Source organism: Caenorhabditis elegans, chromosome IV (assembly GCF_000002985.6).
Source record: "Caenorhabditis elegans chromosome IV".
NCBI classification, from domain to species: Eukaryota; Metazoa; Nematoda; class Chromadorea; order Rhabditida; family Rhabditidae; genus Caenorhabditis; species Caenorhabditis elegans.
Window position 1 is genome coordinate 10,066,723 of NC_003282.8, and position 25,741 is coordinate 10,092,463.

Genomic DNA, 25,741 nt, shown 5'->3' on the forward strand with positions numbered 1-25,741 from the left:
GTAGCGGCAAGTTGAGCAAAAGGGTAGGAAGAGAGAAAACGTTCTGATTTCAACTACTTTTCCTCATAGTTTTTCACGGTTTTAAGCTGATAGAATCTAGTTGGGTTCAATGTGCACGGTTTAGTTGTTCTGGTGTTCGGTTTGTCAAATTTCACATATTTTCAAAGCTCTTTATTTGAAACATGGCTGTTACATACATTTAAACGAGATACTAATGGTTTTGGTATAACTGATTTTGGTTAAGTTTCAATTTTGAAACTGTAAGGAAATGAATGTATTCGTGATGTATAACAAAACTCTCCATAGATTGTCCCAATTCAATTACTAGGTTCCGTTGTGTTGAACCCGTGGGTAATATCAAAAAATCCTCAAAGTGGGCAAATAACTAAATATTTCAAAACTCCTAAATTTATATACTTTATTCCTTTACTGAGTACTGAACCTAGAATGCATCAATTTTTCCCAGCCAATGTATTTTGATGTCTAATATTGACTGTTTTTCGTAATTATGTTAAACGCTTGACAAAGCTGCAAAGCTTTGCAAAGGTTTTCAATATACCATGACTTCTTTTTAAACTATGTTTATTTTATTGGTCCGTGTACGATGATTGCCAATAATGAAATTTTTTAACCTACATAGTTTCCAACTTGACATTTTTAATTTACCAAATCTACATATATTTTCTCTTTTTACAAAATGAAAAGATTTTCTTGCCTGTTTCAAAGCAGAAATAAACCAAAACTAAAAGTCTTTAAAACAGTAGTTTGTTTAATTTCTGATTCTCTATTACAAAGTTCTTTCGAGAAAAAAAAGTCCATTCATTCCGTCTGTATCATATCAAATGTCTTCCCATTTTCCCTCCGACCATCTTCTTATTTTCCATTAATCCAAAAGCTAACATTCCATCCTAATTTTGTGTTTTCGTTTCAACTGCCTACTCATTTTTGCTCCTTTCCCTAAGTTCTCATCTTTTCTGAATCTTTTCAAAATTGATTTCATTTTATGCTTCATCGTCAATTTCGTAAAAGTTGTGAAAGTTGTCACTCTTTGATTTGATTTTCGGGGATTTCTTTTCAATTTTTCAACTTTTGTTTTCAGAATCATTCGAAAAATCAAATAGAGTCACGAACGACGTTTCGTCTTTTTCACTGATGATTCCACGGAGAAGTTGTTGGCTCATACTTCTTCTTAATTTATTAAATGTTCAATCATTATTAGATGCTTCTTGGTGGTTCGTTTTATTTTTTAAATAATATTTTGAATTTTGATTTTCAAACGAAAATTTTAGTGATTATTAATTTTTTGAAGTATAACGGCTGATGACCATGAAAGATTTTAAAAACTCAGTAAGATCCATAAATGCCTCAAAAAAAACGAAAAAATCTAAAAAAGCAACACAAATCAAACTTTCAAAAACTAAATATTCCAAGTTTGGCTAATCACCATATTTTAATTTCTTTAAAAATGAGAACTGCATCCGTTTAGGTCAACAGTTGCACAATTGTCAACTGCTTTAGCAGGGCATAACGTGAAGCCTGTATGCGAATTACCCGGACTTTCGCCTGGTCAAGCTCAAGTATGTGAGCTTTTCAAAGATCATATGCCAGCTGTGAGCATCGGAGCACAAAATGCTATTCAGGTAATATTTATAAATATATATCTCTCATTATCTTTTTTTACTATTCAGGAATGTCAACGACAATTCACAGGTCATCGATGGAATTGTTCAACACACTACAGTACAGGAATGCTTGGACCAATTCATAAAATGGCAACACGAGAAGCTGCATTCACATACGCAATTCTATCAGCTGGAGTTACACATGAAATTGGAAGACGGTGCAAACAGGGACTTTTAACTTCATGTGGATGCTCTGATGAGACTAAACCAAAAAATGTTCCAACAGATTGGAGTTGGGGTGGATGTGGAGATAATGTTGAATATGGTTACAAGTTTTCGAGAGATTTTATTGATATTCGAGAGAAAGAACACGATCCAAAGAGAAATCACGATAACGGTAGAAGTTTAATGAATCGAAGAAATAACGAAGCTGGAAGAAAAATTTTGAAACGGTGAGTTGATTTTTTAATTAAACATTGAAACTACTTCAATTCAGTCATCGAAAACCAAAATGCAAATGCCATGGAGTTTCGGGTGCGTGCAACATGAAAACCTGTTGGATGCAACTTCCTTCGATGGAACAAGTCGGAAAAATCTTGAGGAATAAATATGACAAAGCAATCAGAGTTCAGGTGGGTAAATATTTGGATATAATATTTTCAGAATTGATATTTATAGATCAATGATAGAGGAAATTTGCAACTTCTAGCAGATGAAGCTACAAAAGAAAGAAAAACAAGAGCATTGCCAACGGATTTAGTATTTATGGATGATTCACCTGATTACTGTAGATTTGATCGACATTCTGGAACGTTAGGAACTGAAGGAAGGGTTTGCAAGTATGTTGCCATATTAATTAGAAGTTTCGCTAGTTTTAAATTTTGATAAGGATCGTATTAAATCAAATTTAATCTGGTCAATTTTTCTTTAAAAATGTAATTTTCTAACTTGTGCTATGTGCATAATATTCGAGTTTCTTCAAGTTGGAATCTTTAAATCAATAAGCGCATATATTCTCCTTTGTCGGAAGTTTCATTCTTCGTGGTTTTGATATCTCAGAATTTTGAATTAAACGAGTTTTTTAGAAGAAAAATCCCCATTTAAGATACTCGACGCTTACATTTTTGAGTTTACAATCATTTCCTGCGTTCCTCAAAAAAACAATATTATATTTAAATTCTAACTTGCAAATCATAAATTGGTACTTATGGGTTTCGTTCACCCCAAAATGATTTTTAATTATTTAACACTACCTTTTTAATTTTAATCCACTCGTAAATGTATATTTTAATACTGTTTTCATTTTTACAAGGCTTGTTAGGAAATCATTTCTCTAAGCCTAAGAATGAAAAAAAGTTCACGTCTCAATTAGAAAATATGGAAATCATTTTGGGGGGAACGAAATCCATAAGTACCCATAAATTTTTATAAATAAGCAAGTTTTAAAATTTTTCAGACGTGGCTCGGGTGGAGCTGAAGGCTGTGATAGCTTGTGCTGTGGACGAGGATATAATACCTACACTCAAGAAGTAAAATCAAAATGTAATTGCAAATTTGAATGGTGTTGCAAAGTGGTATGTCAAACTTGCAATAATGTGACACAAGTGGATATTTGTAAATAATTTTTCTTTAAATTTATTCTCCTCTCAAACTCAGGATTTTTAAAACTGTTTTCTCTTTGAACTCTTCCGAATCCCGCCAAATCTTAGCCCGTTTGCTCAATTACTTATGCACTTGAATTCGAAACACTCACAACTTTCAATCAATCACAAATATTTCCTGTTACATTCCTCATTTCTCATTTTTCTGTTGATTTTCTGAAATTTAGAGTTGTCTTGGCAACAAAATCAAAAAGAAACTAATCAATAATGTATTTATTTCAACAAATAAACAACTTAAATACAATTATTGGTTTGAAAATATTTCTACATTCTGTAGAATGTTCCCAGTTTGTAACGAGTTGCTTCTCCATTCGTTGGTGTTATTTTTAATGGTACAAGACGGCGCCAAAGAAGAATTACAGAAAATACAGCAACTGTGACTATACACCAATGATACATCATTATCCATTTATAGCCACTTAACTCGAATAGGCGCCTGAAGATAAGACTATTGTGGGGAAAATATGGTGATTTTCCTTTCAAGGGTAATAGAGGTGCTTCTTTTCCGCCTCTACTCGCCCTCCTTGCGACCACATAATGCTCAATACTTTAACAGTTGACTTACGTCGAAAACAAAGATACAACAAATTGTGAAAATGAGCCAGTAAACGCGAAAAATCCTTGAACAGTACCCTAAAACCATAGGAACTCGTGTTTGAAACAACTGTTTTGTTTACCTGTTTTCTCGGGCCAATGATTTGACTTAAAAGTGAGCTTGATGTAGATGAAATTAACGGAAATCCGAGTCCAATGACGATGGAGGAAATAAATAAATATAACGGAAGTGGAACTCTTGGAGTATCATCACACCAGTCAAAGTCGCATCTTCCAATTAATGTTGTGGTTGAGTTCATTGTATCTGGACGATCCAATGGGCCAGGGTAGAATGGTAATGGCATGTGAAAGATGAAGAATACCTCGAAGAATATCAAACCGCAAAGTAAGAGCAACCTGTTGTCAATCTGAAAAGTCTTCTTTTTTTAAATTTAAGAATGTCGATTATTGATAGATTTTAATACAATTTCCTTGTAAGATGAACAATATTGCTCTCTTCTAACCTCATATCAGAATTTAAATTGAAGTTTTGGTTTTTCAGTAACTAGCATGGCTGCAAAACGTTTACAATTAACGTATAGAACAAACACAATTTACTTTTGTGTGAAAATATGTCTCAAAGCAATAATATGTTCGCAAGAAATTGATTAATACATCTTATGTAGGCACTTTGGCGGTTTCAGAATACTCTTTTCACAATCCGAGCGCGCCTGTTCCGCACTCCAGTCACGCCCTATCCTCGCGCCAGGCGCATTTCACCTCTTTTCGCGCGCCAGTCGCACCCCCCCTTCGCGCCCCAGGAGGAGCCAACTACCGAGTAGGTTCAATTTTTTACTATACCTTATTTTTATATCTCCAGATTTGTTTTCCTCCATGTATGGAACAATTTAAATCAGCCCCCACATGTGACAGTCTACCTTTAAATTAAATTTTCTATGAAATTGACGATTTTACCGTTTTAAGCCGTGTAGACGCCAGACTAAAGTTGACAATAAATGTAAAAATGCATGAGATGGTTTGAATAATTCCATTGTAGAGAACAGCATCTTCACGACTCCAATTAAACATTGCAATTGTAACAGGTGCAGCCATACTTTCAACACATACAACTCCACACATCAACCACCACATGTAGAATAAGAGAAGTACTGGTAGACGATCAAATTTCGGAAGTACAAAATATGGATCTGATGTTTTATCTTCTTTACTTATAATTCCAACGTAGTTTTCTTCCAGATAAAAATAGGTTAAGAGAATTGAGAATATGCTAGCAATTGACATGAAGACAGCTGCAGATGTATACATATTTAACACAAATGATCCAAAAATGAATCCATCCTTGCCAAGTGGTATGAAGCAAATCTTAACTTTTTAAAATCATGTTTCAGTATCTTATAAAATTATACCTGTATGGTAGGTCCTAAGAAAAACCCAGCTGTGAATCCTGCATTCGTAATTGAAACTGCTTTCATCCGATCTTCTTGTGTACTTGCTGTACCGATAAAACTTCTGAGAACTCCGAGAGCACCAGGACTGAAACCAGTCATGAATCTTGCAAACAGCATTACCCATTTAACAAATGGAGGCGCCAAATATGCAAATGCGTACAAAACATTTCCAATTGCAGATATTCCACAAGCACAGAATATTGGTTTTCTTGTTGAAGAAGAAACTTGATTCCAATAACCGAATAATGGATTGGTAAGTGCTGATGCTAGAGCTTGAAGTGCAAGAATGGCTCCGAAGAAGTCAACCGTGGCAGTTTCATCGTTCTGAAATTAGCTGGGTATAGAGTCAGGACGCTTCTTGATTTGTAAAAACGTTTCAGCATCTTCACTTACTTCTGAAAGATATTGCCATGTAGATGTAAAGTAAATACTCATTTGTAGTCCTGTTAGTAGAAGCAGAAAAGAGACGACATAAACAGACTTCCATGGCGTTTTTCGATCCAGCAGTTCTTTCCTGAAAGAACCTTTACTTATAAATGCATTTTCTTGAGAACTTACTCTTTCACTGAAATTTTCTTCACTGGAACTGACATTTACCACCGCCACACAGCCTCACAGATGTGATAGACAATGAACTACTGACCCTTACATTTTGTCTACAAATTTGAAAAGTCGAACCACGTGGATTAGGCAAATGAAGGAGGGCAGTTTTGCATAGTTTCCGTCTCATTTTTTGAGGACATCATTGTGATGGCATTTTTTTTGTGATCAGCATATCAACTTTATGGGACAGATACCGTATTTTTAAGTTTCGAATAATACATGTTGTCTCCTGGTTTCCTTGCAATCTCGTAAATGATCCAGATGGTACGTGAAATCAGAGTGTCTCCTCTCCGTTTGATCATCAGATAATACAGAAAATTTACGCCCTGTTAGATAGTTCTTAATGCAATGAAACGTGGAAATCGTCAATGTCTCTTAATTTCCTCCACAATGCTTGTTCTGTTATGAGAGACAAAAATGGCATCTCTCGTCTCTCACGATTCGGAGGATATTTCCTTTGTCCCCAAGAAGAGAACTTTAAAAATTCAGAATCATCTCATTCAAGTAGGCAGGTAAGTATAGACCATGTTTGCTACTTCGAGTGAAACCAATATATATTTTCCATTGATAAGAGTTTGAATTAGGCATTCATAAACTTCAAGTAAAATTAAGAATAATGCGTGACTGGCTTGTTTTGAACTTTATAGAACTTTTTATAGAACAAAATCAGAAACCTGCCTGAAAAATATTGGACGCCGGATCTTAATAAGGTCTAATCGGTACTAATCGTCCTAATCGGAGCAGCCATTTGTGAGGATATCTATTTTTCTTTTAACTTCAGCAATACAAATTCATAATCGAATTCTTTATTCAAAATCATAGTTTACTTCTTTCCATGCTTCTTTCCACTTTTTTCAGTAAGAGCCGCTTCAGCTGGTGTTGGTGGGGCATTGATTCCAAGAGGATCGGATTGGAAGAAGGGTCCGGCTGGATTCTCCCAAGATGCAGGTGGAACAGATTTCTAAAGAAATGAACTATTATGAGAATTTGAAGGGAATTCTTACATCAGGCTCATCCTTCTCCCAATCGTACTTTGAACTCGGTGTTATCTTCTCGTTCTCCATCACTTGCCAGAAACATTTGAAGATCATGCTGAAAATAAATTTTAAATGGATAGGAAATTGAAAACCCACTGATAATCCGGTCTTTGATAGTAATCGAGAGAGGCCAAATGAGGCATCACTTTATCCATACAGGCTGGCATATTTGACATGACAACCTTCGCCGGCAAGTTCAGCTTCATTTGCTCCACACGTTCACGTTGAGAATCGGTTTGCCATGGAAGAGCTTTTCCACCGTTGAGCTCAATGATGACATATAGCAGGGACCATACATCGTCAACCCGTCCTTGTTCCTTTCGGAGATGAACATTCGGAGACGTGTAACGGAGAGTTCCACGAAACTCTGCAGTTCCACGAGCTCTACGTGCGATCCACTTATTCTCTCGGGCATGCTGAAATTAATAGTAAATTCTATGAAGTTTTGATGCTCAACTTACAAAAACAGCGAAAGGTCTCGCAAGACCAAAGTCCAAGATATGAACAATTCTTGCTCTTTCACTATCCGTCTCATTTCCTAGCAAGAAGTTTTGTGGCTTCACATCTCGATGAATAAATCCATTGTCATGCACATATTTCAATGCATACAGGCATTGAATTCCGATTCGGCTCCACGTTCCACGGGAGAATCCATTGTTGACTACGAGATTTGTGGATTTCAGTTTTCGTAGATTTCTCCCCAACAACGTCATCACCATGTAGCAGTAGAGCTTCCGTTTTGCGCATAAGTGGACGACTGGGATGTGGGGAACGGGTCCATTGGCATTCAGTTTGTTTAGGATCATTGCCTGAAACGTTCATATATTTTTCATGCTTAGCTGATACTAATAAGTCGAAAGATTAGCATTTTTGCCATATCTACAGACTAAAGGTCTCGCCACGCGGACAACGAATTACTGTAATGAGGCCACACGAAAATAAGAACTGGTTGAACGGGAGGACTTTGAGCGGAACAACACAAGATGAGTTTCACTTTCTCTTTTGAAAGCCGTAATTTTGCACTAAAACTTGCATGCGGCACGGAAAAGTTGACGTGGTTTTCAGTTATCCTCCTCCCAGTTCTCCTTCTCATCCAGCTACAGTAATTTGTTGTTCCACGTGGCAGGACTTTTGTGCGTAAGACGTGGCAAAAACATTCATCGTCAGACGTCTGCATAATATCAATACCTCCAATTTGATTGCAGATCCTCCTTCGATTTCATTTGATTCGGCTTTCAAAGCAGCCACTTTCTTTGGATCGCTGATTGATGTTGCAATGTAAACCTTCCCAAATCCTCCTTCATCGATCGTTTTGCCGATTTTCCAGTCACCAAATCTGAAAGAGATCTCAGTTGGAACATCAATATTCAATATTTTCACTCACTTTTTGCCTTCAGCGAAAGTTACATTTTTCATTACATCATCCTCCTTTTCCGACGGCATGATTTTTTCGAATTGATTTGATCGAGTTGATCCTAATTCAGAAGAAAATGTGAAATAATTGAAATTTCGATATTTGAACTGGTGGACTGTTCATTTGTTTTTTTGTTGGTTATCAAGATGAACTTGAGGTCACGGAGAAAAAACCATTTTAAAAAATGAAAAATTAGAAACTTCTGGTTATTGATTTTGTTTTCTTTATTCCAAAAGCAAAACATAAACAAAAAGTCGTTTCAAACAACTTTACAGCTTGAACTTATGACTTTGGGTCACTGGTACATCTTGATAAGAAATGATATAAATTAGAGTGATTTGTTCAGTTTATACAACTTTATCATAAAGTTTCAAAAATATGTCTTTGACGGCCACCAATGTGCCTTGTCCAAGCTACCGGAGGTTCCTCTACACACAAACTTGTCAGTGCTGGAGCTGAGAAGATGATCATCACACGACCAGATTTTGTTGATCCACCCGGATCCAAAGACATCTCGATCACTCGTACTGCTAGAGCACCAAAAGAAGACAAGTTGGTCATTCACTTTTGCACGTGCCGATGCAACTAATGCCCAGGCTGCTTTTGTTGAAGTCGTCCCTGTCACGATTCCGATGTCGGCTACCGCCTAAACTGATCTTTTCGAGCACACGAGACTTGAATTGTTTTTTTTTAATAAATGTTTTCAAATACAAGCTTACTTTGGAAATTTCAGGGGCTTCTAGTTAATTTGCAATGTCTACAACATGAGACTTGTAGCATCTTTCCAAATTGTTGAATCTATTCAAGAATATTCAAGATGGAAATACAGTATCTCGGAATAGTATCCAGGAATAGCCGAGGGAATTAATTTGAACATCGACAACTTTCTCTCACTTTCTCACCATTTGTTAGAAATTAAGCATTCTTCATGTTGCCGTTAACTTCATGTTCCTACTGTGCTTATTTTTTAATTCTACTTTTCTACAATAGAGAATATCGGAAATAAATGAATAAAAACATTGAAAATTAAAAATGTATGCTTTTTTCGTAACCTTTTATATTCTCTTCGCGGGAATCAAAATTTAGAAAAAAAAGGTTGGCTTTACGTTGGTCAAACAATCATTTCACAATTTCATAAAGAAGGGTGATAGTCTTCAAAAAAATTCAAGCTAATGGCTAAAAAAGTAAGTGAAACTCAACAGAATTCCGCAATTCCACTGTTCTCATAATTTCAGGAATTTGATCAAAGATTCAAAAAAGAAATGTGCACTCAAGACGAGGAATGTTCAGCACCAGGAGGAGATAAGGGGAAAGAGAAGGAGGAACATACAGTTGTTCCAAGAGGAAAAGAAGAAAAAGAAAAGAAACCTGGCACTAAACCATCACCAATCAGTCCCGCATTCAAAGGAACACCGAAGGAAAGACCAAATTGTGGAAAGACTAAGAATGAGACAAGTGGAAAGAAGCTCAGGGTAAGAAAGCTGTTTCCTGCGATAAATGCATAAGGAGGAGTTACGTAAATAGGAATTTCACCTTAAAATACTCGAAATCTTCCAGAATACTGAATTAAGAATTTTATAAGGCGACGACTATTCAGCGACAGCGGGCGATATCGGAAAAAAATAAGATGAAGAAACAAACTCGCCCTCTGTCGCCCTATAGTCGGCAGCAGTCATAGCAGCATTTCAGTACCGTCGTTTTAAAAATACAATTTTCAGTCGAATGACGTGTCTCCGGATGTCAAAGACAGACTCCAACTGTCAGAACACGGACCTTCAAAAACCTGCATAAAGGATTTCCAATGGCTTGAAGACTTCATCACAAAAATGCCGTGCTTCCACGGATTCATTGGTCGAGAAGACCTGATGTCAGTGCTGAAAAATGTCGGTGACTTTCTCATTCGAACATCTGTGCAACCAAACAAGCATGAAGTGGAGAAAATGAAAAAGAATCAGGCAGATGTGAAGGTTCTGGGAAATTTGAGTCGAGAGAAGTGTGCAAAGAAGGAGAAGGAGAAAGAGGAAAAGTTGGCAGGAATGGGAGATGTTGGAAGACGCGAATTCGTCATATCAGTTTATTGCAGTGAGTTTGGCAGAAACCCTGAAAGATTTGAAAATTTTATTTTGAAATAAGGCAACAGTTCGTTGCAAAAGCCCTAATCAGCCAAGACATAGGCGGAACCTACTTTGGGAATTCATGAAAAACCTCAATGTCTTGGTTTAAAGTTCTACGTACTCATTTCAGAAGACAAAGAGAAACCAGCAACTGATAAACCTCAATACACGCCAATTCGAAATCTTGTGATCAAAAGAGACAATGGAATGGTTCATGTTGAACCACTACGTAAATTCAAAACTCTTACGGAATTTTTTGGATATTATCAGAAAAATTCCGGGATTTGCAAAGAGGTGAGATATTAAAACATCATTTTGATACTTTTAAATGTTTCAGACTGACTTCCAACTGATTACTCCAATTCCGCTGTCCAACTGGGAATTCATTCATGAAGATATTGCACTGCAGCAGAAGAAGCTCGGAGAAGGAGCATTTGGAGAGGTTCGCATTGGGAAAATGAAACTGAAATCGACGAAGAAAACGGTTGAAGTCGCTGTGAAAATGCTTCGAAATGCCGAAGTAGTGATACGCGAACAAGTTGGTGAATTGTTACACGAAGCACGAGTCATGCGAATGATGGATCACAAGAATGTGCTCAGAAGTTATGGTATTGCTGTGCTCAAAGAGCCGCTCTATTTGATGACTGAAATGTGTGCATGTGAGTTAACAACTCCAACAATCTTTAGAGCTATATTTTAAAACTAATTTTTGCAGGTGGTGCTCTCCGTGAGTATCTCCGTGAGAATCAGGAAACAGTGACACTTGCTGAAAAGTTATTTTTTGTTGTTGGTTCATCTCGTGGTGTACAATATCTTCACTCACAAAAAACAATTCACAGAGATTTGGCAGTTCGGAATATTCTTCTCAGTGAGGATAGAACGGTATGTTTACATATTACAATAGTACTGTGATTTTAAGTCCACAAACGTCATGATCCTGCCATTACCAATTCAACAGTCTCAATGGGTACTTTTTTGTTTCAGCCAAAAATTTCTGATTTTGGATTGGCAAAAATCAGTGAACGATACGAGATGAAGGAACAGTGCAAGATTCCTGTACGATACCTGGCACCTGAGACTCTCGAAAGCTTCATCTTCACAACAAAAACTGATGTTTTCTCATTTGGATGTGTCATTTGGGAGATCTATGAGAACGGGAATCAACCACATGATGGAAAGAATGCACAGACGATTCGAAACTTGGTAAGAAAACTTGGAAGAATTTGACAATTTTGAATATAAAATTGATTCATATTTTCAGACGAAGAAGAATCAGTTCTTGAAATTAACCAACTCGGCGCCTTCCGAACTCCGAAAATTGATCGAGGAACGAGTTTTCACGTCTGATCCTGAAAATCGATGTTCCATGACAACAGTAAAACAAAACAAACTCGAAACATTGAAAACATTGTTTTTTTTCAGATTGTGCAGTGCGCCGAAAAGATTGAGAAGCCACCGGTCGGGATGAAATGATGCTTCTTGACTTCTTGACTTGATTTTTTTGGTTTTTCATAAAGATTGTCTCGTTTTTTTTTTTGAAAGAAAGATATTATGTAAGGTCCGCTCGCGCTGACTAGTGAGCATGGAGGCTATATTAATAAAAAGAAATTCGGTACCTTATTTCTACAAATCTTCAAAAAAAAATTCCAGTTTGGACGTTTTTCAAAAAAAATATTTCGTTCGTGGCAAAATAAGCATTTTGAAGCCTGAAGAAAGAAAAAAGAGCAAAAGTAACATTTGTTAGAAAGTATTTCAAAGAAGATTTTCTTTGAAAAATAAACTTCCCATTTCGACAAGGAACCATTTACGAACAACTTTAAAGTTGGTATTACAACTCTGTCGCCAATAAAGTCCCATTTTTCAAATAAACCCCCCGAGATCATGTTTTAAAAAGTTTCAAAAAATGTTTTGATAAGTTTCTCAAAAATTGCACCAAAGTCGTACATTTCTCCATTGTGCTGCACATCTTCGGCTGGAACGAAAAAATAACAAAAAAATCGATGTTAAATTATCTCAGGTTTTTTTATCAAAAAAAATACGATCGCACAAATTTCTCATAATTTATTTTTGATCTACCTGTTGAACTTGACTCCGCCCCAATCTTGTTGCCGTTGTTATTTTGTTGTGGCTGTCTTGTCGAAGGAAGGGGAGGAGCCTAGTCAACAAAGTAGATCAAAAATAAATTATGAGAACAAAACTGCTTACTTCAGTATGATAATCCAATTTTTTGAATCAAAAATTACTACAGCAATGAAGTAAAATTTTTGATTAAATTGAAAAAACATCTTATTCTTTTTAAAAAAAATTCCATAAGGACCTCAAGGTAGCTGGTGAAAGTAGCTAGCTGGTTGTTCAAATTTTAGATGACCTAAGACTGAGTGTTCAAATTAATGTTCAATTTTTCAGCTATTCCGGAATGCTGTATTTAAATACAGCTGCAAATTTTCCAAAACAATAATTTCTAAAGGGCTTGTATCTGAAAATTTTTATTTAAAAAAACAATTCAAAAGTCAGTCTACTTGTCGTGAAAGCCACTGCTCGCAATGTGCACATCACCGAGAGTTCGTATTGTGTTTAATTTCGTTGGCGATGTGTTCTAATACCAATTCTTTTCATGTTGTAGACATTGCAAATTAACTAAAGTAGAAGTTCCTTAAATTTTCCAAAGCAGTGTTTATTAAAAAAAAACAATTCAAAAGTCGTTTATTGTTGTGCTCGAAAATATCAATTTAGGCGGTAGCCGACATCGGAGTCGTGACAGTTCCAGCTGGGACGACTCCAGCAAAGGCAGCCTGGGCATCAGTTGCATCGGCACGTGCAACAGTGAATGCCCAACTTGTTTTCTTTTGGTGCTCCAGCAGTACGAGTGATCGAGATGTCTTTGGATCCGGGTGGATCAAAAAATCCAAAATCTGGTCGTGTGATGATCATCTTCTCAGCTCCAGCACTGACAAGTTTGTGGGTGGAGGAACCTCCGGCAGCTGGGACAAGGCACGCTGGTGGCCGTCAGAGCCATCTTTTTGAAACTCTATGTTAAAGTTGTATAAACTGAACAGATTACCCTTATTTATAGCAGTCGCTATCAAGATGAACCAGTGACATTTCGTGAACTTTTGATTTTAAATATTTTTATAACTTTAAAAAGGTTATTTTCCGATGTAGCAACTCTTATCAAGATGTCCCAGTGACCTTACAAGGGAAGTGAGAAATGGTACTCTGCAGTTTGTTAGGTCAAAAGTTCAAGTTGTTAGGTTGTTTGAAGGTTTTTTCAAAAAAAAATTGTTTCTGGAATAAAGGAAAAAAATCAATAACCAGAAGTTTTTGTCATTTTCTAGATAGCAATTAATGATCATATTTTATTATAATGGAGAGCATCTTGGGAGAATCCAGCCGGACACTTCTCCCAGCTGAAGCGGCTCTTACAGAAGAAAGTGGAAAGAAGCATGGGAAGAAGTTAACTATGACTTAGAATAAAGGATTCGAATATATATATATATTATTTAAAATTTAAGTCGAAACGTTCTTCAAGTGCACCTCTTTTCTCCTTCTGCAAACTATGCGTTGAACATTTTTTTCCGTTTCAATCTAAATTAATGGGCCGGTAAAAGTTTCAACTGAGAATTGCCCGGTTTTTTATTTTAAAATAAAAGTGGTGTAATTACGGAAATATCTGAAATCAAACTTGAAGCGCTTTAAAGGGTTGTATTTTTCAGAAAAACAAGCCGATGCACTATAAATAGATCATTCTTGCCAAAACTTGCGGACACCCGCAGATTTTTATTTCTTTCAATATATATTTTTTTCATTTCCGACCGAAAATGTAAGTGTAAGAAATAATTGCCATAAACCCGTGAACCTAAAATGAAACAAATGCAACAAAAAAAATTTGTTATTTTTTTATTGAACCGACAACTTTTGTAAACGAAAAAATTTATTTCAATTTGTGATCAATTCTAAATTTTTTAAAAAGCAGGATCAATGTTTGTAAGTTTTTAAAAACTTTTTTACTTTCAATCCCTCTAACTATTTTGCGAGAATGGATTTTACAGATGAGCAAATCAACACGATCTCGTCGTAAAAAGAAGAGCAAGGGAGGAGATCGTAGTGAACGGAAGACCAACAAAAGTGAGCGTAAGAAGAAAGGAGCTAAGAGTGATATTGGAAAGAAGAAGAAGAAGAATGAAACCGTTTCAAAAGATCAGACAAACACGGGAGTTAGTACAGGAGCTGAAGGAGTGGAGAAGAAAGAAAAAGAGCAATGGAGTGGAGATGAAACTGCCAAGAAATTGGTGGCAAGTGGTGCTTTCAGTAAGTTTGAATTATTTTGAAATTGATATGTCGCATATGTAGTAGCAGATTTTGCAGAAAGTGGTTAAAAATTCATGGAAAATTTCCTGTCCATCTCTCTATTAGAATCTTCATTTAATTTGGAAATAATGAAATTTCCGAATATTTTTTTCTTTAGACACCAGCACGATCACAAGTGGTTTCAAAGAGCTGTCAAATCCAAAACCATCTGCGGACATGTGCTCGATTTTCAAAAATAACCCGAAAAAGAGCCGTGCTCCCGACTGGCCAATTGCAGACAATAAGCTCATCAAGCTTTCACACGCTCCCGGAAATTTCATCTGCGCCGCCAAGGTTGATGTTCCCGAGGTAACTTTCAATGAATGAAAGCGGAAAAGTAAAATTCTTTTTCAGTTCAACCGAACCATGATTGTCACTCAAATACCTGATGTTACGGTTTCGGCAAATATCGAGGACTTTTGGAGAATGATTTTTCAAGTGAGATATTTCTTTATTTAAATCTAATCCAAGTCGATTTCAGGAAGAAATTGTTTCGATAGTGATTGCCGTGATGCCATTGGAATGTTCAGTTACACTTCAACAACTCTTCCCTCTTCTCAGTGGAACATTTTCCAACCACGGAAAAATGTTTCTGAATAACAAGAAAGTTGATTCAGCAGTGGCAATGACAGCGTATACTCTGGAAGTTCTTCCCGATGGATGTTCAAATTCTTTGTTATCAACAGTGTATCATCTCCACAATTGGAAACAGAAACAAGGACTTGAGAATGTTGGAGAACTTGTTACTACTGTAGAGAAAGTCTTGAAAACAAACGAGGTAAATTTCTGAAATAAAAACAATAGTACAATTTTTTCATTTCAGAACACGGTGTTGATGAGCATGAATGGAATTGGGCGAGCAGGGACCATGTTAACGCTCTTCACATCAATGCTTTCTGTTCAAAAAAGCAAAGAAGTGAATCCGAAGGAGATACTGATCAAGCTGAGAGGAGAAAGAAGTGGTCTCGTAGAAAACGCTGATCAATTCAATACAGTTCATCGAGCTATGGCTTTATGGTTTAAAAACAAGTGTTCGGATGAGGAAGTTCAGAAGAAGGTTGTAGAATTTGCTCCAAATGTGCAATAAATCTTTTCAATTTTTTCTGTTTGTTGAAAAGCATTTGTTGAATAGTATTTACCTTTTGCGGAAAAATTAATTATTAAAGTTTCAATAAACTCAGTCTTCACAGAGTTTCTCAGAAGCTCCTTCAATTATTCGAGACAAAGACGTCGTTGTCCTTATTTTCAGTTGACCACTGAAGCCGTGGAAAGAAGTAGTTATGAATATTTGAATTCGCAACATTTTCTGTAGTGCGTTTTCTGCAAAAAAAAATTCGTGACGCTTCTTCCAGTCCGATCCTCTTGGAATCAATGCTCCACCAACACCAGATGAAGCAGGTCTTACTGAAAAAAGTGGAAAGAAGCATGGAAAGAAGTAAACTATGATTTTGAATAAAGAATTCGATTATGAATTTGTATTGCTGAAGTTAAAAGAAAAATTTATATCCTCAAGTACAGTTGGCTCCTCCGATTAGTCTATCATTTTAGACCTTATGAAGATTCAATATTTTTCAGGCAGATTTCTGATTGAACATTGATCTTTGGGATTCTAAGTTTAACTGGAGAAAATTAAAGCTTTTCTCACTTCAAGAAATTTTCTAATCTGGTTTTACTGTTGACAACATGAACCTTTGAATCTGTTAGTAAAAGTTATAATATTTTTCTCCCAGAGGGAGAAAAGAGACACACTTGGTTAACGTTTCGACTGGCACTGGCTTATTTAACAACTCGGTAAGAGCGTTTCAAAACGGAAGGAGACCAAAAAGATTATCTAACATGCATAAAATTTGGAAATGTAGTGAATTGCATTTTATTTCTGTGTATTTAAAACTATAAAAAAGAAATTTTATAAGCAACGACTTTATTTTTGCTCAAGTCTAATCAATTCTTCAAAAAGTTCCAAACAATCACGGGATATACGATGTTTTTTCGTCCGGATCATCTGGCTTTCTGAAAAACAAAAATGATTTCGCTACACTTTTTTAAACAATTTTCTTACGTGGCTCTTCGTTTAACTCTTTTCAAAGTATCAGCGAATTGTGCTTTTCTAGTTGGTGCAGTGTGCAAGTCTGTTTTTTGTTTGTTTGCTGGCGTGAGGATGTTGCTGGATGTTTCATCTCTGAATAAATACTTAGGGTATTTGGATTACTAATAATAAAGCCTACTCTACATTCTATAATTTAAAAATCTCATTTGATAGGCGATTTACTCACTTTGCTGCCTTTCCCAATGGTACATTGATAATTTCAGTTTTTGCAGATTCCGTTTCAGATTTCTGTGAATTTCTCAAAGAAACTTGATTGTTACTTGAGATCCTAGAATTGGTAAATCTCTGAGCTTGCGGTGCCCGGCGTGGTACTTTTAGAGAATCAATTCTGAACAGTTTCAAGATATAATTATATTGGATATTGAATCTTACACTGTGATTTTCTCCTTTTTCATACTTTTTTCACTCGATAATCTCCTCTCACTTTTCTCAGAAATCAATGAAGATTTTGACGTTGCCGCTGGTTTACATGCTCTTTCAGATGACGTCGTTTCTCGAGAACTCTTACTTAATTTTATTAACTCTTTGATGTTTTTTTTTTAAATATTGACCTACCTCTTCTGTGAATTTTTAGAGACACAAGTCGTTCCAATGATGAGTTGTAACATTAACGACCAGAATAAAAACAGAATAATTGATATTTGTGAATACAAGCACATTATTTTGCTTGAACACCCCTCAGATGTTATATTGAAATATTGAGAAATAAACGGAAATTTTGAAAATGGAAAATTATTGAACATATTTCGAGGATTACGTTTTTAAAAATATTTCTTCGTGTGGTATGTAGATGTTATAAACAAAGAAGTTGAATGAAAAATGCTTTATTTGGCACAAACGGCACGCTTCTAAATTTAGCGGCGTCGGGTTCCGTCCTCAAAGAAGACTCCTCCGTCGATAGCACAATACTTGGGGCAGATTCCCTTCTCTCCTTCTCCTCCTGGCTTTCCAGCGGTTCCTGGTCCTCCTGGGTTTCCGTCAGCTCCTGGTGCTCCAGCAGCTCCTGGTGGTCCCTTTGGTCCAGCTGGTCCTGGTCCTCCGGTTCCTGGGGCTCCGTCATTTCCGGCTGGTCCGGCTGGTCCTGGTGGTCCAGCTGGTCCTGGCTCTCCTGGTCCTCCTTGCTCGGATGCTCCTGGTTCTCCTGGTCCTCCTGGGGCTCCTGGGGCTCCGTCGTTTCCGGCTGGTCCTGCTGGTCCTGGTGGTCCGGCTGGTCCTGGGCCTGATGGTCCGGCTGGTGATCCTGGGTTTCCATCTGGTCCCGGTGGTCCTGGTGGTCCGGCTGGACCAGCTGGTCCTGGTGGTCCTCCTGGGCATGGTTGGCATGGTGGTTGAGTAACTGGCTCACATGGAGCTGATGCTCCTTTTCCTGGATTTCCTGGGGCTCCTGGAGCTCCTGGCTTTCCTGGCTTTCCTGGTTTTCCGGGAGATCCACCTGGTCCTGGTGGTCCAGGATTGCAGCATCCATCACATCCTCCGCCGCCTGAAAATGTATTCAAATACTTAAACTCTGTGAACCAAGATCCTTACCTCCGCCTCCGCCTCCTCCAGCTCCTCCAGTGGAATAAGCTTGACGAGCAACACGAGTATTGTTTCCTGGAGCATCCTTAATAAGATGCACCTCACTCCAGATATCACGAGCAGAAACCTTGCAGAAATTAACATCAGTGTGAATCTGTTTCTTCACATTATTAACATAGTTATAAACCATTGGCAATGTGATGAAAACAGAGACAACGGCGACAACCGAGAAGGTGACTGCCGAATAGGCAACAAATTTATAAGCTTTGATACGAGCGTCGATGTCCATGATTACTGTTGGAGGGTGAGTGATGGACTGAAGAATTCCAAAAGAACTGATGTTTTTATACTAGAGACGTCCATGGCTATTACTTGGAACTGGTATAATTGTTCTTGTTAAGGAGAAAGAAAAGAGAAAGAATAAGAGGATCCAGTTCTGTGTTATCACTCCATTGGTTAAAGATACTGGTTTATTATTGTAAACTATATCAGTTTCTCGAAGAAAAAAAATTTGACGTAATTATTGGCTGGAAACTTCAATTACAAAAATGCAAATATTAAGGGGCAACTTCTGTTTATCAATATACCGACTGGAAATGATCTAACCATTGTAGGAAAATTCAATTCTATTGTATATTAATCGTGTTTGAAATTATATCTCAAAAGTTCCAACAATTCCTTCATTCTGGAATCTCCGGAAATCAGTTTCCTCGCGAGTGCAGCGTCTCTGTAATGTAAGTGCGCTCCAATCACAATTGCTATAGCGGGAAAATTCAAATGTGACTTCTCTCTCTCTCTCTCGATATTGTTTTTACTCAAATTTCTATTTTCGTTTTTTTTTTCATAAATATTTCTGTAAAAATGTTTTTTCTTCTTTAAGTTGGAAAACAAAGTTCTCAATAGTTGCCAGAATTATTTTTTTAAATTTTATATGCGTCGCCTTCCGTTAGTATATTCAGTTCTGGTCAATTTTATTCGCTCATTACAGTTTCTTGACAATGTTTGGAGATCGAAGAAAAACGGGCGGCTTGAATCTCAACGGACGTGCCTCAATCGCTATCACTCCGACTAAAAGATTCACCGATTATACTGGATCAACATCAGTCAGAAAGTAAAAATATCCAATTTCGTGCGATGAAGAACTAATCTAATTTGCAGAACTGACGCTCGCCCCAGTCTGAGTCAACCTCGTGTGTCATTGTTTAATACTAAAAATTCATCAGTTGCTCCGCGAGATGTGAAATCATTGGTCAGCTTAAATGGAAGCAAAATTTACAACTTTCTTGTGGAATATGAAAGCTCGGATGCACCATCAGAACAGCTCATTATGAAACCTCGTGGAAAGAATGATTTCATTGCTTGTTTCGAATTAATTTACCAACATCTCAGTAAAGACTACGAATTTCCACGGCATGAGCGGATTGAAGAGGAGGTGTCCCAGATATTCAAAGGTCTTGGATACCCGTATCCACTCAAAAACAGCTACTACCAACCAATGGGATCTTCTCATGGATATCCACATCTTCTTGACGCACTTTCTTGGCTTATTGATATCATTAGAGTTAGTAACTGATTTTTTTATTATTTTCATCCCTATTTATTTAACCATTTAGATCAATTCTGCTGTCAGTGAGGACACACAAAATATCCTGTTCGGTGATTTCATGGAACAGGGAAAAGCTCAAGAAAAAACGCTCAATTATGCATGGATGACAAGTACATTCAGAGATTATACAAATGATCGAAAAGCAGCAGAAAATCCCAGTTCTTCATACTGGGACGACACGAAGCATCGTCTACGGAAGTATTTCGAGCAATCCAATGAATTCGAGGATATGACTAAAACAGCTGCATCAGCTCTGGAGATGCTCAATTACGAATGTGATGAGATAGAGGCTGATGTAAGTAGAATTTCGATACTTTTGTTTTAAAGAAGTTTTATTTTCAGAAAGGAAACGAAGCAAGCTTAAAAGAAGAGATATCAAGAATCAGAGACGACATCCGAAAAGCTAAAGATTATCTCGAGCAAAATCTTCATGTTAAGCAGCATATGGAGAAAGAACTGGCTATGGTGAAGTCGGAGCAAGAGGAGAAAATTTCAGAAAATGAAAAAGTGCAAAAGATGGTGGACGATCTGAAGAACAAAATTGAGTTGCAAAAACAAATTCACGGATTGACAGGAAAAGAAGTGCGTCAAATGAATCTTGACAATAATAAAGACAAGGAGGTGGTACTGGAAATTCAAAGCGAGTTGGATCGTCTATCAAAAGAAACATGGAAACTCAAAGATGAAGACTTCTTCAAAGAGGTATTCTAGGTTTTTGGAAAGTTGAATGCCTATCATTCACGGAAATACTTGTATGACAATCAAATTTGTATGTTTCAGCAAAAGTCCAAATTCATTCATCTCGCAGAACAAATCATGAAAATTCTCAGTGGACTTAATATTCAAATGAATCTTGAACCACTAAGAGCTCCAACGAATGAAAGGTAAATTTCTAACAATTTATTAAAAATTCACAAATCTACATTTTCAGAGATCTTAAGGATTACTGGGAGACGTTGAACAAGATATGGGTTCCAGAGATCAGCCGACAGTTGCATCAGAGAAAGCTTGAGCTTGAGACTGAACAGTCAAGATTTTCAAATAAAGCAGTTACCGCAGAGTAAGTTGTACTCGAATTAAGCGCCGTTCCATTGAATGTTAATAATATACACATTTATAAACAATAATTCAGAGAAAGAATCCAAATTCAAAGCGAAACACTCTGTGAAGCGAAGAAGAATGAGGCTCGCGAAGAACGAATTCGTCGAAACGAACGTGATAGCTGGAAAGATGCTCGCAAACATATTGAACAACGATATGAACAACTATTGAATGAAAAAGAAGTACTTCTAAAGCAAATGAAACTTGATGGAAGCCTCGAGAAAGAAATCGAAGATGAGACCGCCAGAATGTCTGCAACTGGAGAAGAACACATACAAAAGAGATCTCAATTGGAAGCTGGAATCCGGCAAATATTGGATCTGATGGTAGTGGAAATCGCCGAGATTGAGGTAGGTCCTGTCAATTTTACTGAGCTATTCTATTTTTCATTTTTTCAGAACAAAAAGATAGGATTCCACGTGCAATGTGCTGGCATTGAAAAGGCGGTTCTTTAGTCTCCTTTGGCATAATCATTCTGTGAATAATACTAGCTTTCATTAAAAGAAAAAAAAAATGACTCTAACATTTATTTCTGTGGTTTAGACTTATTTTATAAAAAGCCAATGAACAATGATTTCCAGCAAAGCGAACTTTAATATATTACACAAAAAATGGTTTCAAGCAAGTTTAATAACAATGTGGTTCCTCTTTGTGCTTCACACCGATTTCCATGTTAGGAACTCCTAAGTCAAACCACTTATTCACCTGAAAAATTATTTTGATGGAGTATGAAGTATCATCAATTACCTGCATCCCCTTGTTCACATAATTGTCTGGGACAGTGAAAGTAATCTTGCGTCGACAAACTTTGGAAGATGAACGACAATTGTGATATATACGTAGTTGGGGATCAATTGCAGTTATTGAAATTGCAAATCCAGATACTTCGAAAGTTCCGTCTTCGTTTACATGGGTTTCAGCAATAAGATCGTCTGGATCGACTGAAAATTGAATTTTTTGTAGTTTTTTGAAGCAATGTTTTATAACGGTTTTGTGGGGATCGTCCCCACAAAAATAGACGAGAGATCCTGTTTTTTAAGTGAACAATGTTTTATCATAATTTGTTCTTGTTTTGGTATTCACTTGAATTTAAATATTTCTAGGTGTATCGTGGCCCTTTACCGTCCAGTGAGTACATTTAGTTTTTGGTAGGAGTGCACAATTTCAGACGTACGCTCCTGCATGCCTACGCGATTTCCTGATTATCTGCATGTAGTCACGCCTACGTGCCTACCAACATATGTGCCTGTATGACGCCCTTCTACCTATGTGTATACAACCATTCTGCATGTTTGTTCTATCTAAATTTTTTTTTCAAATTCGCGTTCCTACTCATGCCTACAAATATAAGTCCCTGCCTGCCTATGTGCCTACCTGTCGACGTGCCTGTCTTACTAAATAGTCGATTTGAAAGCTTGATATGTGAAAGATCGGACTCTCTATTCCTAAATAGCCCCATAACCAGGTTGTTTCAAAATTTTCCAAACACACCGGCTTTAGGAAATTTTTTGATCCTTGGAAATAACATTACCAAATTATCTTTCGAAATTATTGTACTCTATCTTTTCAAAATTCACTTAGTTTTGAGACATGTAGTGAAGTGTCTGAATCTCTGATTTTGTTATAAGACCACGTGATAAAATTTATCAATCTGAATGTCAACATATTCCATACAACTACTAAAGCTACCAAATAACATGATTCAGAATGTTAAACTGATTATCACTTACACATATCATTATCCCACAATTTGACAGTGGCATTCCTAACTGGGCGTCCTCCACACATTAATTTCCCTTTTACGCCGACTGCCTGTTTTCTTCCAATTGCACGAACTTTGTCAATAAAACGAACTGGCGGCTTCTGAGTTGCAATTAATTCAATTACTTCATCTGTTTCAGATGCATTTGCATTGATTTCATCGAGATTTGAAGCATTGGAGAATGTCAAAAGGATTGTGGCGAATAGTAGAACAATCAAAACTTTCATGATTTTTTGTTTTAACAAAATTGTGAATGCGCAAACAAAAAAAGTGAAATAACAGAAACAACTTCTTGTCTTAAATGTCTTTGTAATCCTAACATAATCCCGAGAAAACAAAAAAGATTTATTAATAGGTTCAAAAGATTAAAATAACAACGCAACTCTTTGCTTATGTACTTCAAAGTTTCGGTTTTCTCATGAAAATAAGAAAAAGAGTTTGAGAATTTTCTAGAATTTGCAGGACTTTTACAAACATCAACAACCAGTAAACATTTATCGATCAGAAACCAAAAACATTCTGGAGAAATTCAAAGTTCAGAGAGTTTTTCAGAGAGATCATAAGCCTATATGGGCACAACAGGACCTTCCCGCCTACCTAAATTTTACGGTGAAAATGTTTTAGAACATTTTCATGTTACATCCATTTCACCTATTAGGCTTCACCTATGCAGGAAATTTCCTTTTTCCAAATTCAGTAACGCTTGGCTCTGCTTTCAAACTTTAGGAACTTCTATATACTAATTTCAGCATTTTGTATCTTTCTCGAAGCGAACACCCTTTTAATCCACTTTTTCATACAAAAATACAAATTCGATATTTGTATTTTAGAGATCTTTTGAAGTGTTCCAGAATAGTTTGCTTTTCTCTACACAAACGTCAAAGGTTTCCTTCGTCACGATTGCCTAGATATACTTCGTGCCAACGAGAATAGATAAAACTATTTAAATTTAAGTCGTGTAACCTTTGAAATACCCCGTAATCCGACCCTTCGAACTTTCCACGTCTTTATCAGAAATACAATCAGAATCGATATTCAAAATCAGTTTCGAAAATTTCCAATTCTCCGCGTAGCAGAAGGCAGCTAAAAAGAAAAAAGTAGCCGATAGAAATAATAATGGCTGTCGATAAGAAAGAAGAGGAAAAGGATCCAATGGACAATGTTCGTTTTAAAATTGGCAAACGGTTAGTTTTTTATCGGAAAATCACACATTTTCCTACGAGGGTTTTGCTCACTGCATCATTTGGAAACTTGCCCAAAGTGGAGTTTTAGAGACAGTCCAGTGAAAATGCTCTTACCTATTTAATGAGCGCGGCTGAGTTTTTCCTTTTGGCGAACACGTAGCAAAATCCAAAATCTTGTTGCTCTGCCCATCTACATTCAAACAAATTGGTTTATACTTGAGCAGTATGCCAATTTGATTTATAGTGGCCTGATTCCTACGTGTCTCCTACAATCTCTAATTTACAGTTTCGGTTCGTATACAATAGAAAAATCTTTGGACGAAGGAGGATTTGGTCAAGTTTACCTCGTGAGAGATAATAGTGGCAAGCGATTCGCATTGAAAGCAGAATCGAACGATATGGAAGGAGGATCTGCAATCAAGTTGGAAGCGTTGATTCTCAGAAAATTGAACGATGGAGAATCGGTGATTCATGTGCCGAAACTTCTTCTTTCAGGAAAACGGAAGAAGTATTGTTAGTTTAAAAATATATAATAAATTTTCAGAAAAACATTTGTATTCTTCAGGTTACATGGTAATGACACTTCTCGGCAAGAACTTGAAGTGTCTGAAGAACAAACGACCCAAGGAGAGATTCACACGTGGCACATGGTCCCGGATTGGAATTCAATGTCTGTACGGGCTTAAATACATGCACGACTGTGGATTTGTCCACAGAGACATTAAGCCGCAGAATTTCATGATGGGTAATGAGGATGACAAGGAAAGAGCTAGAATTGTTCACATTTTGGACTTTGGGCTAGCAAGATCTTTTGCCAAGTTTGTGAGTTGTACATCGAGGAATTTTATAATTGGAATAGTTATACCTTTTCCAGAGCGAGTCATCAAAAACTTGGAGTGCTCGTCGTGCTCGTGGAACTGCAGAATTCCGTGGAACACTTCGTTACACGTCCCCAAATGTCCATTTTCGTAAAGAACAAGGTCGAGTCGACGATATCTGGTCTCTACTCTTCGTGCTCATCGAGCTTAATGGAGGGCTTCCATGGCAGAATGTTCAGAAGAGAGAAGAGGTTGAAGCAATGAAAATGATAATGACAGATCAAGATGTTATGTTGAACATGCCTCCTTGTATGTGTGACATCATTCCTCACTTTCGTACACTTGACTGTTACATGAGACCGGATTATCTGTGAGTTGAAAAAACAAAATATTTAAAAAAAAAAGAAGATTTTCAGTTTGGTGTTCAAAGCTCTTTGGCAAGTGATGCTTAATGAAGGACAGACTACAAGCTCTCGCTTCGATTGGGAAACTTCGGATCCAGATGTATAGCTTGCTTGAGATATCTCTTCCTATACATTCTCTTTCAGCCATCAATCTCTCCGGCGGATTGGGAAAATCCAGACGGTCGTTTCTTCAAACTGGACAAAATCGGAATCAATGGACCACCTCCCATGGACAAATGTGCTGCGGAGTCAACTCAACAAGGGGATGCTCTGAAGAGTGATAAGGGAAGATCGGTGAATCAAAAGAAATAGAGATGAAGAAGATAACTTGTGTTTGATTCCAATAAAATGACTTGTGATAATTTCTTGTTTTATTTGTTACAAACTGGTCTTTAACATACCCGAAAGATTTCAAAGTCGGGTGGTCAATTCAAACCAAC

General features: G+C 36.9%; 11 protein-coding genes, 4 non-coding genes and 2 pseudogenes across 18 annotated transcripts; 10 read left to right on the top strand and 7 right to left on the bottom strand.

Annotated features, from left to right (window-relative positions):
- Window positions 1-1,093: 1,093 nt before the first annotated feature.
- Window positions 1,094-3,529, top strand: cwn-2 (Protein Wnt-2). Its single transcript, NM_069421.6, has 6 exons — window positions 1,094-1,232; window positions 1,487-1,640; window positions 1,689-2,074; window positions 2,119-2,254; window positions 2,301-2,461; window positions 3,079-3,529. The coding sequence occupies exons 1-6, from the start codon at window positions 1,153-1,155 to the stop codon at window positions 3,242-3,244; spliced, it is 1,083 nt and encodes a 360-aa protein (NP_501822.1). The 5' UTR covers window positions 1,094-1,152; the 3' UTR covers window positions 3,245-3,529.
- W01B6.3 (MFS domain-containing protein) lies at window positions 3,480-5,905 on the bottom strand. The gene is made up of 7 exons (NM_069422.3): window positions 5,845-5,905; window positions 5,680-5,800; window positions 5,245-5,610; window positions 4,793-5,200; window positions 3,961-4,245; window positions 3,849-3,916; window positions 3,480-3,719 (listed from the first exon to the last, which is right to left on the bottom strand). Exons 1-7 carry the CDS (start codon window positions 5,877-5,879, stop codon window positions 3,548-3,550), a joined length of 1,455 nt encoding a protein of 484 aa, NP_501823.2. The 5' UTR covers window positions 5,880-5,905; the 3' UTR covers window positions 3,480-3,547.
- Window positions 5,906-6,681: 776 nt separating this feature from the next.
- Window positions 6,682-8,412, bottom strand: ttbk-4 (non-specific serine/threonine protein kinase). Its single transcript, NM_069423.5, has 6 exons — window positions 8,311-8,412; window positions 8,115-8,262; window positions 7,388-7,735; window positions 7,023-7,342; window positions 6,894-6,981; window positions 6,682-6,850 (listed from the first exon to the last, which is right to left on the bottom strand). The coding sequence occupies exons 1-6, from the start codon at window positions 8,367-8,369 to the stop codon at window positions 6,713-6,715; spliced, it is 1,101 nt and encodes a 366-aa protein (NP_501824.1). The 5' UTR covers window positions 8,370-8,412; the 3' UTR covers window positions 6,682-6,712.
- Window positions 8,413-8,737: 325 nt separating this feature from the next.
- Window positions 8,738-8,929, top strand: W01B6.4 (3-deoxy-7-phosphoheptulonate synthase; the record flags this gene model as incomplete). The annotated part of the gene is made up of 1 exon (NM_069424.3): window positions 8,738-8,929. The coding sequence occupies one exon, from the start codon at window positions 8,738-8,740 to the stop codon at window positions 8,927-8,929; it is 192 nt and encodes a 63-aa protein (NP_501825.1).
- A 547-nt stretch (window positions 8,930-9,476) lies between these two features.
- Window positions 9,477-11,984, top strand: W01B6.5 (Tyrosine-protein kinase). The gene is made up of 9 exons (NM_069425.3): window positions 9,477-9,524; window positions 9,576-9,812; window positions 10,059-10,422; window positions 10,585-10,748; window positions 10,792-11,113; window positions 11,170-11,336; window positions 11,439-11,657; window positions 11,716-11,829; window positions 11,877-11,984. The coding sequence occupies exons 2-9, from the start codon at window positions 9,603-9,605 to the stop codon at window positions 11,925-11,927; spliced, it is 1,611 nt and encodes a 536-aa protein (NP_501826.2). The 5' UTR covers window positions 9,477-9,524; window positions 9,576-9,602; the 3' UTR covers window positions 11,928-11,984.
- A 1,200-nt stretch (window positions 11,985-13,184) lies between these two features.
- W01B6.11 lies at window positions 13,185-13,457 on the bottom strand (annotated as a pseudogene). Its single transcript has one exon. A coding segment is annotated over exon 1 (273 nt).
- A 936-nt stretch (window positions 13,458-14,393) lies between these two features.
- Window positions 14,394-15,902, top strand: W01B6.6 (Tyrosine-protein phosphatase domain-containing protein). Its single transcript, NM_069426.5, has 6 exons — window positions 14,394-14,438; window positions 14,504-14,762; window positions 14,920-15,110; window positions 15,156-15,239; window positions 15,283-15,579; window positions 15,625-15,902. Exons 1-6 carry the CDS (start codon window positions 14,433-14,435, stop codon window positions 15,886-15,888), a joined length of 1,101 nt encoding a protein of 366 aa, NP_501827.3. The 5' UTR covers window positions 14,394-14,432; the 3' UTR covers window positions 15,889-15,902.
- Window positions 15,903-16,144: 242 nt separating this feature from the next.
- W01B6.10 lies at window positions 16,145-16,240 on the top strand (annotated as a pseudogene). The gene has a single exon. A coding segment is annotated over exon 1 (96 nt).
- A 423-nt stretch (window positions 16,241-16,663) lies between these two features.
- On the bottom strand, window positions 16,664-17,651 carry W01B6.8 (uncharacterized protein; the record flags this gene model as incomplete). Its single annotated transcript, NM_069427.4, has 5 exons — window positions 16,664-16,811; window positions 16,861-16,980; window positions 17,075-17,236; window positions 17,281-17,415; window positions 17,464-17,651. The coding sequence occupies 5 exons, from the start codon at window positions 17,649-17,651 to the stop codon at window positions 16,769-16,771; spliced, it is 648 nt and encodes a 215-aa protein (NP_501828.2). The 3' UTR covers window positions 16,664-16,768.
- On the top strand, window positions 17,169-17,189 carry 21ur-14258. Its single transcript, NR_056502.1, has one exon.
- A 65-nt stretch (window positions 17,652-17,716) lies between the features above and the next one.
- On the bottom strand, window positions 17,717-18,729 carry col-2 (Cuticle collagen 2). Its single transcript, NM_069428.4, has 2 exons — window positions 18,436-18,729; window positions 17,717-18,388 (listed from the first exon to the last, which is right to left on the bottom strand). Exons 1-2 carry the CDS (start codon window positions 18,713-18,715, stop codon window positions 17,763-17,765), a joined length of 906 nt encoding a protein of 301 aa, NP_501829.1. The 5' UTR covers window positions 18,716-18,729; the 3' UTR covers window positions 17,717-17,762.
- Window positions 18,377-18,526, top strand: W01B6.15. The gene has a single exon (NR_056503.1). It is a non-coding gene; the product is annotated as an Unclassified non-coding RNA W01B6.15 (non-coding RNA).
- An 11-nt stretch (window positions 18,730-18,740) lies between the features above and the next one.
- On the bottom strand, window positions 18,741-18,761 carry 21ur-14295. The gene has a single exon (NR_056504.1).
- A 653-nt stretch (window positions 18,762-19,414) lies between these two features.
- On the top strand, window positions 19,415-21,715 carry ndc-80 (Kinetochore protein ndc-80). The gene is made up of 8 exons (NM_069429.5): window positions 19,415-19,537; window positions 19,585-19,987; window positions 20,040-20,327; window positions 20,375-20,734; window positions 20,813-20,916; window positions 20,964-21,092; window positions 21,165-21,483; window positions 21,532-21,715. The coding sequence occupies exons 1-8, from the start codon at window positions 19,425-19,427 to the stop codon at window positions 21,586-21,588; spliced, it is 1,773 nt and encodes a 590-aa protein (NP_501830.1). The 5' UTR covers window positions 19,415-19,424; the 3' UTR covers window positions 21,589-21,715.
- Window positions 21,645-23,155, bottom strand: ttr-39 (Transthyretin-like family protein; the record flags this gene model as incomplete). Of its 2 annotated transcripts, NM_001268531.3 has the most annotated exons (3): window positions 21,645-21,838; window positions 21,881-22,074; window positions 22,864-23,155. In NM_001268531.3, the coding sequence occupies 3 exons, from the start codon at window positions 23,120-23,122 to the stop codon at window positions 21,761-21,763; spliced, it is 531 nt and encodes a 176-aa protein (NP_001255460.1). The 2 variants fall into 2 exon arrangements, with proteins under 2 accessions (NP_001255460.1, NP_001255461.1); NM_001268532.3 differs by lacking the exon at window positions 22,864-23,155 and having other exon boundaries at window positions 21,761-21,838; window positions 21,881-21,886.
- A 780-nt stretch (window positions 23,156-23,935) lies between these two features.
- On the top strand, window positions 23,936-25,667 carry ttbk-5 (non-specific serine/threonine protein kinase). Its single transcript, NM_069431.3, has 6 exons — window positions 23,936-24,079; window positions 24,366-24,592; window positions 24,645-24,901; window positions 24,954-25,267; window positions 25,314-25,401; window positions 25,446-25,667. The coding sequence occupies exons 1-6, from the start codon at window positions 24,012-24,014 to the stop codon at window positions 25,611-25,613; spliced, it is 1,122 nt and encodes a 373-aa protein (NP_501832.1). The 5' UTR covers window positions 23,936-24,011; the 3' UTR covers window positions 25,614-25,667.
- On the top strand, window positions 24,409-24,429 carry 21ur-13929. The gene has a single exon (NR_056505.1).
- Window positions 25,668-25,741: the final 74 nt, after the last annotated feature.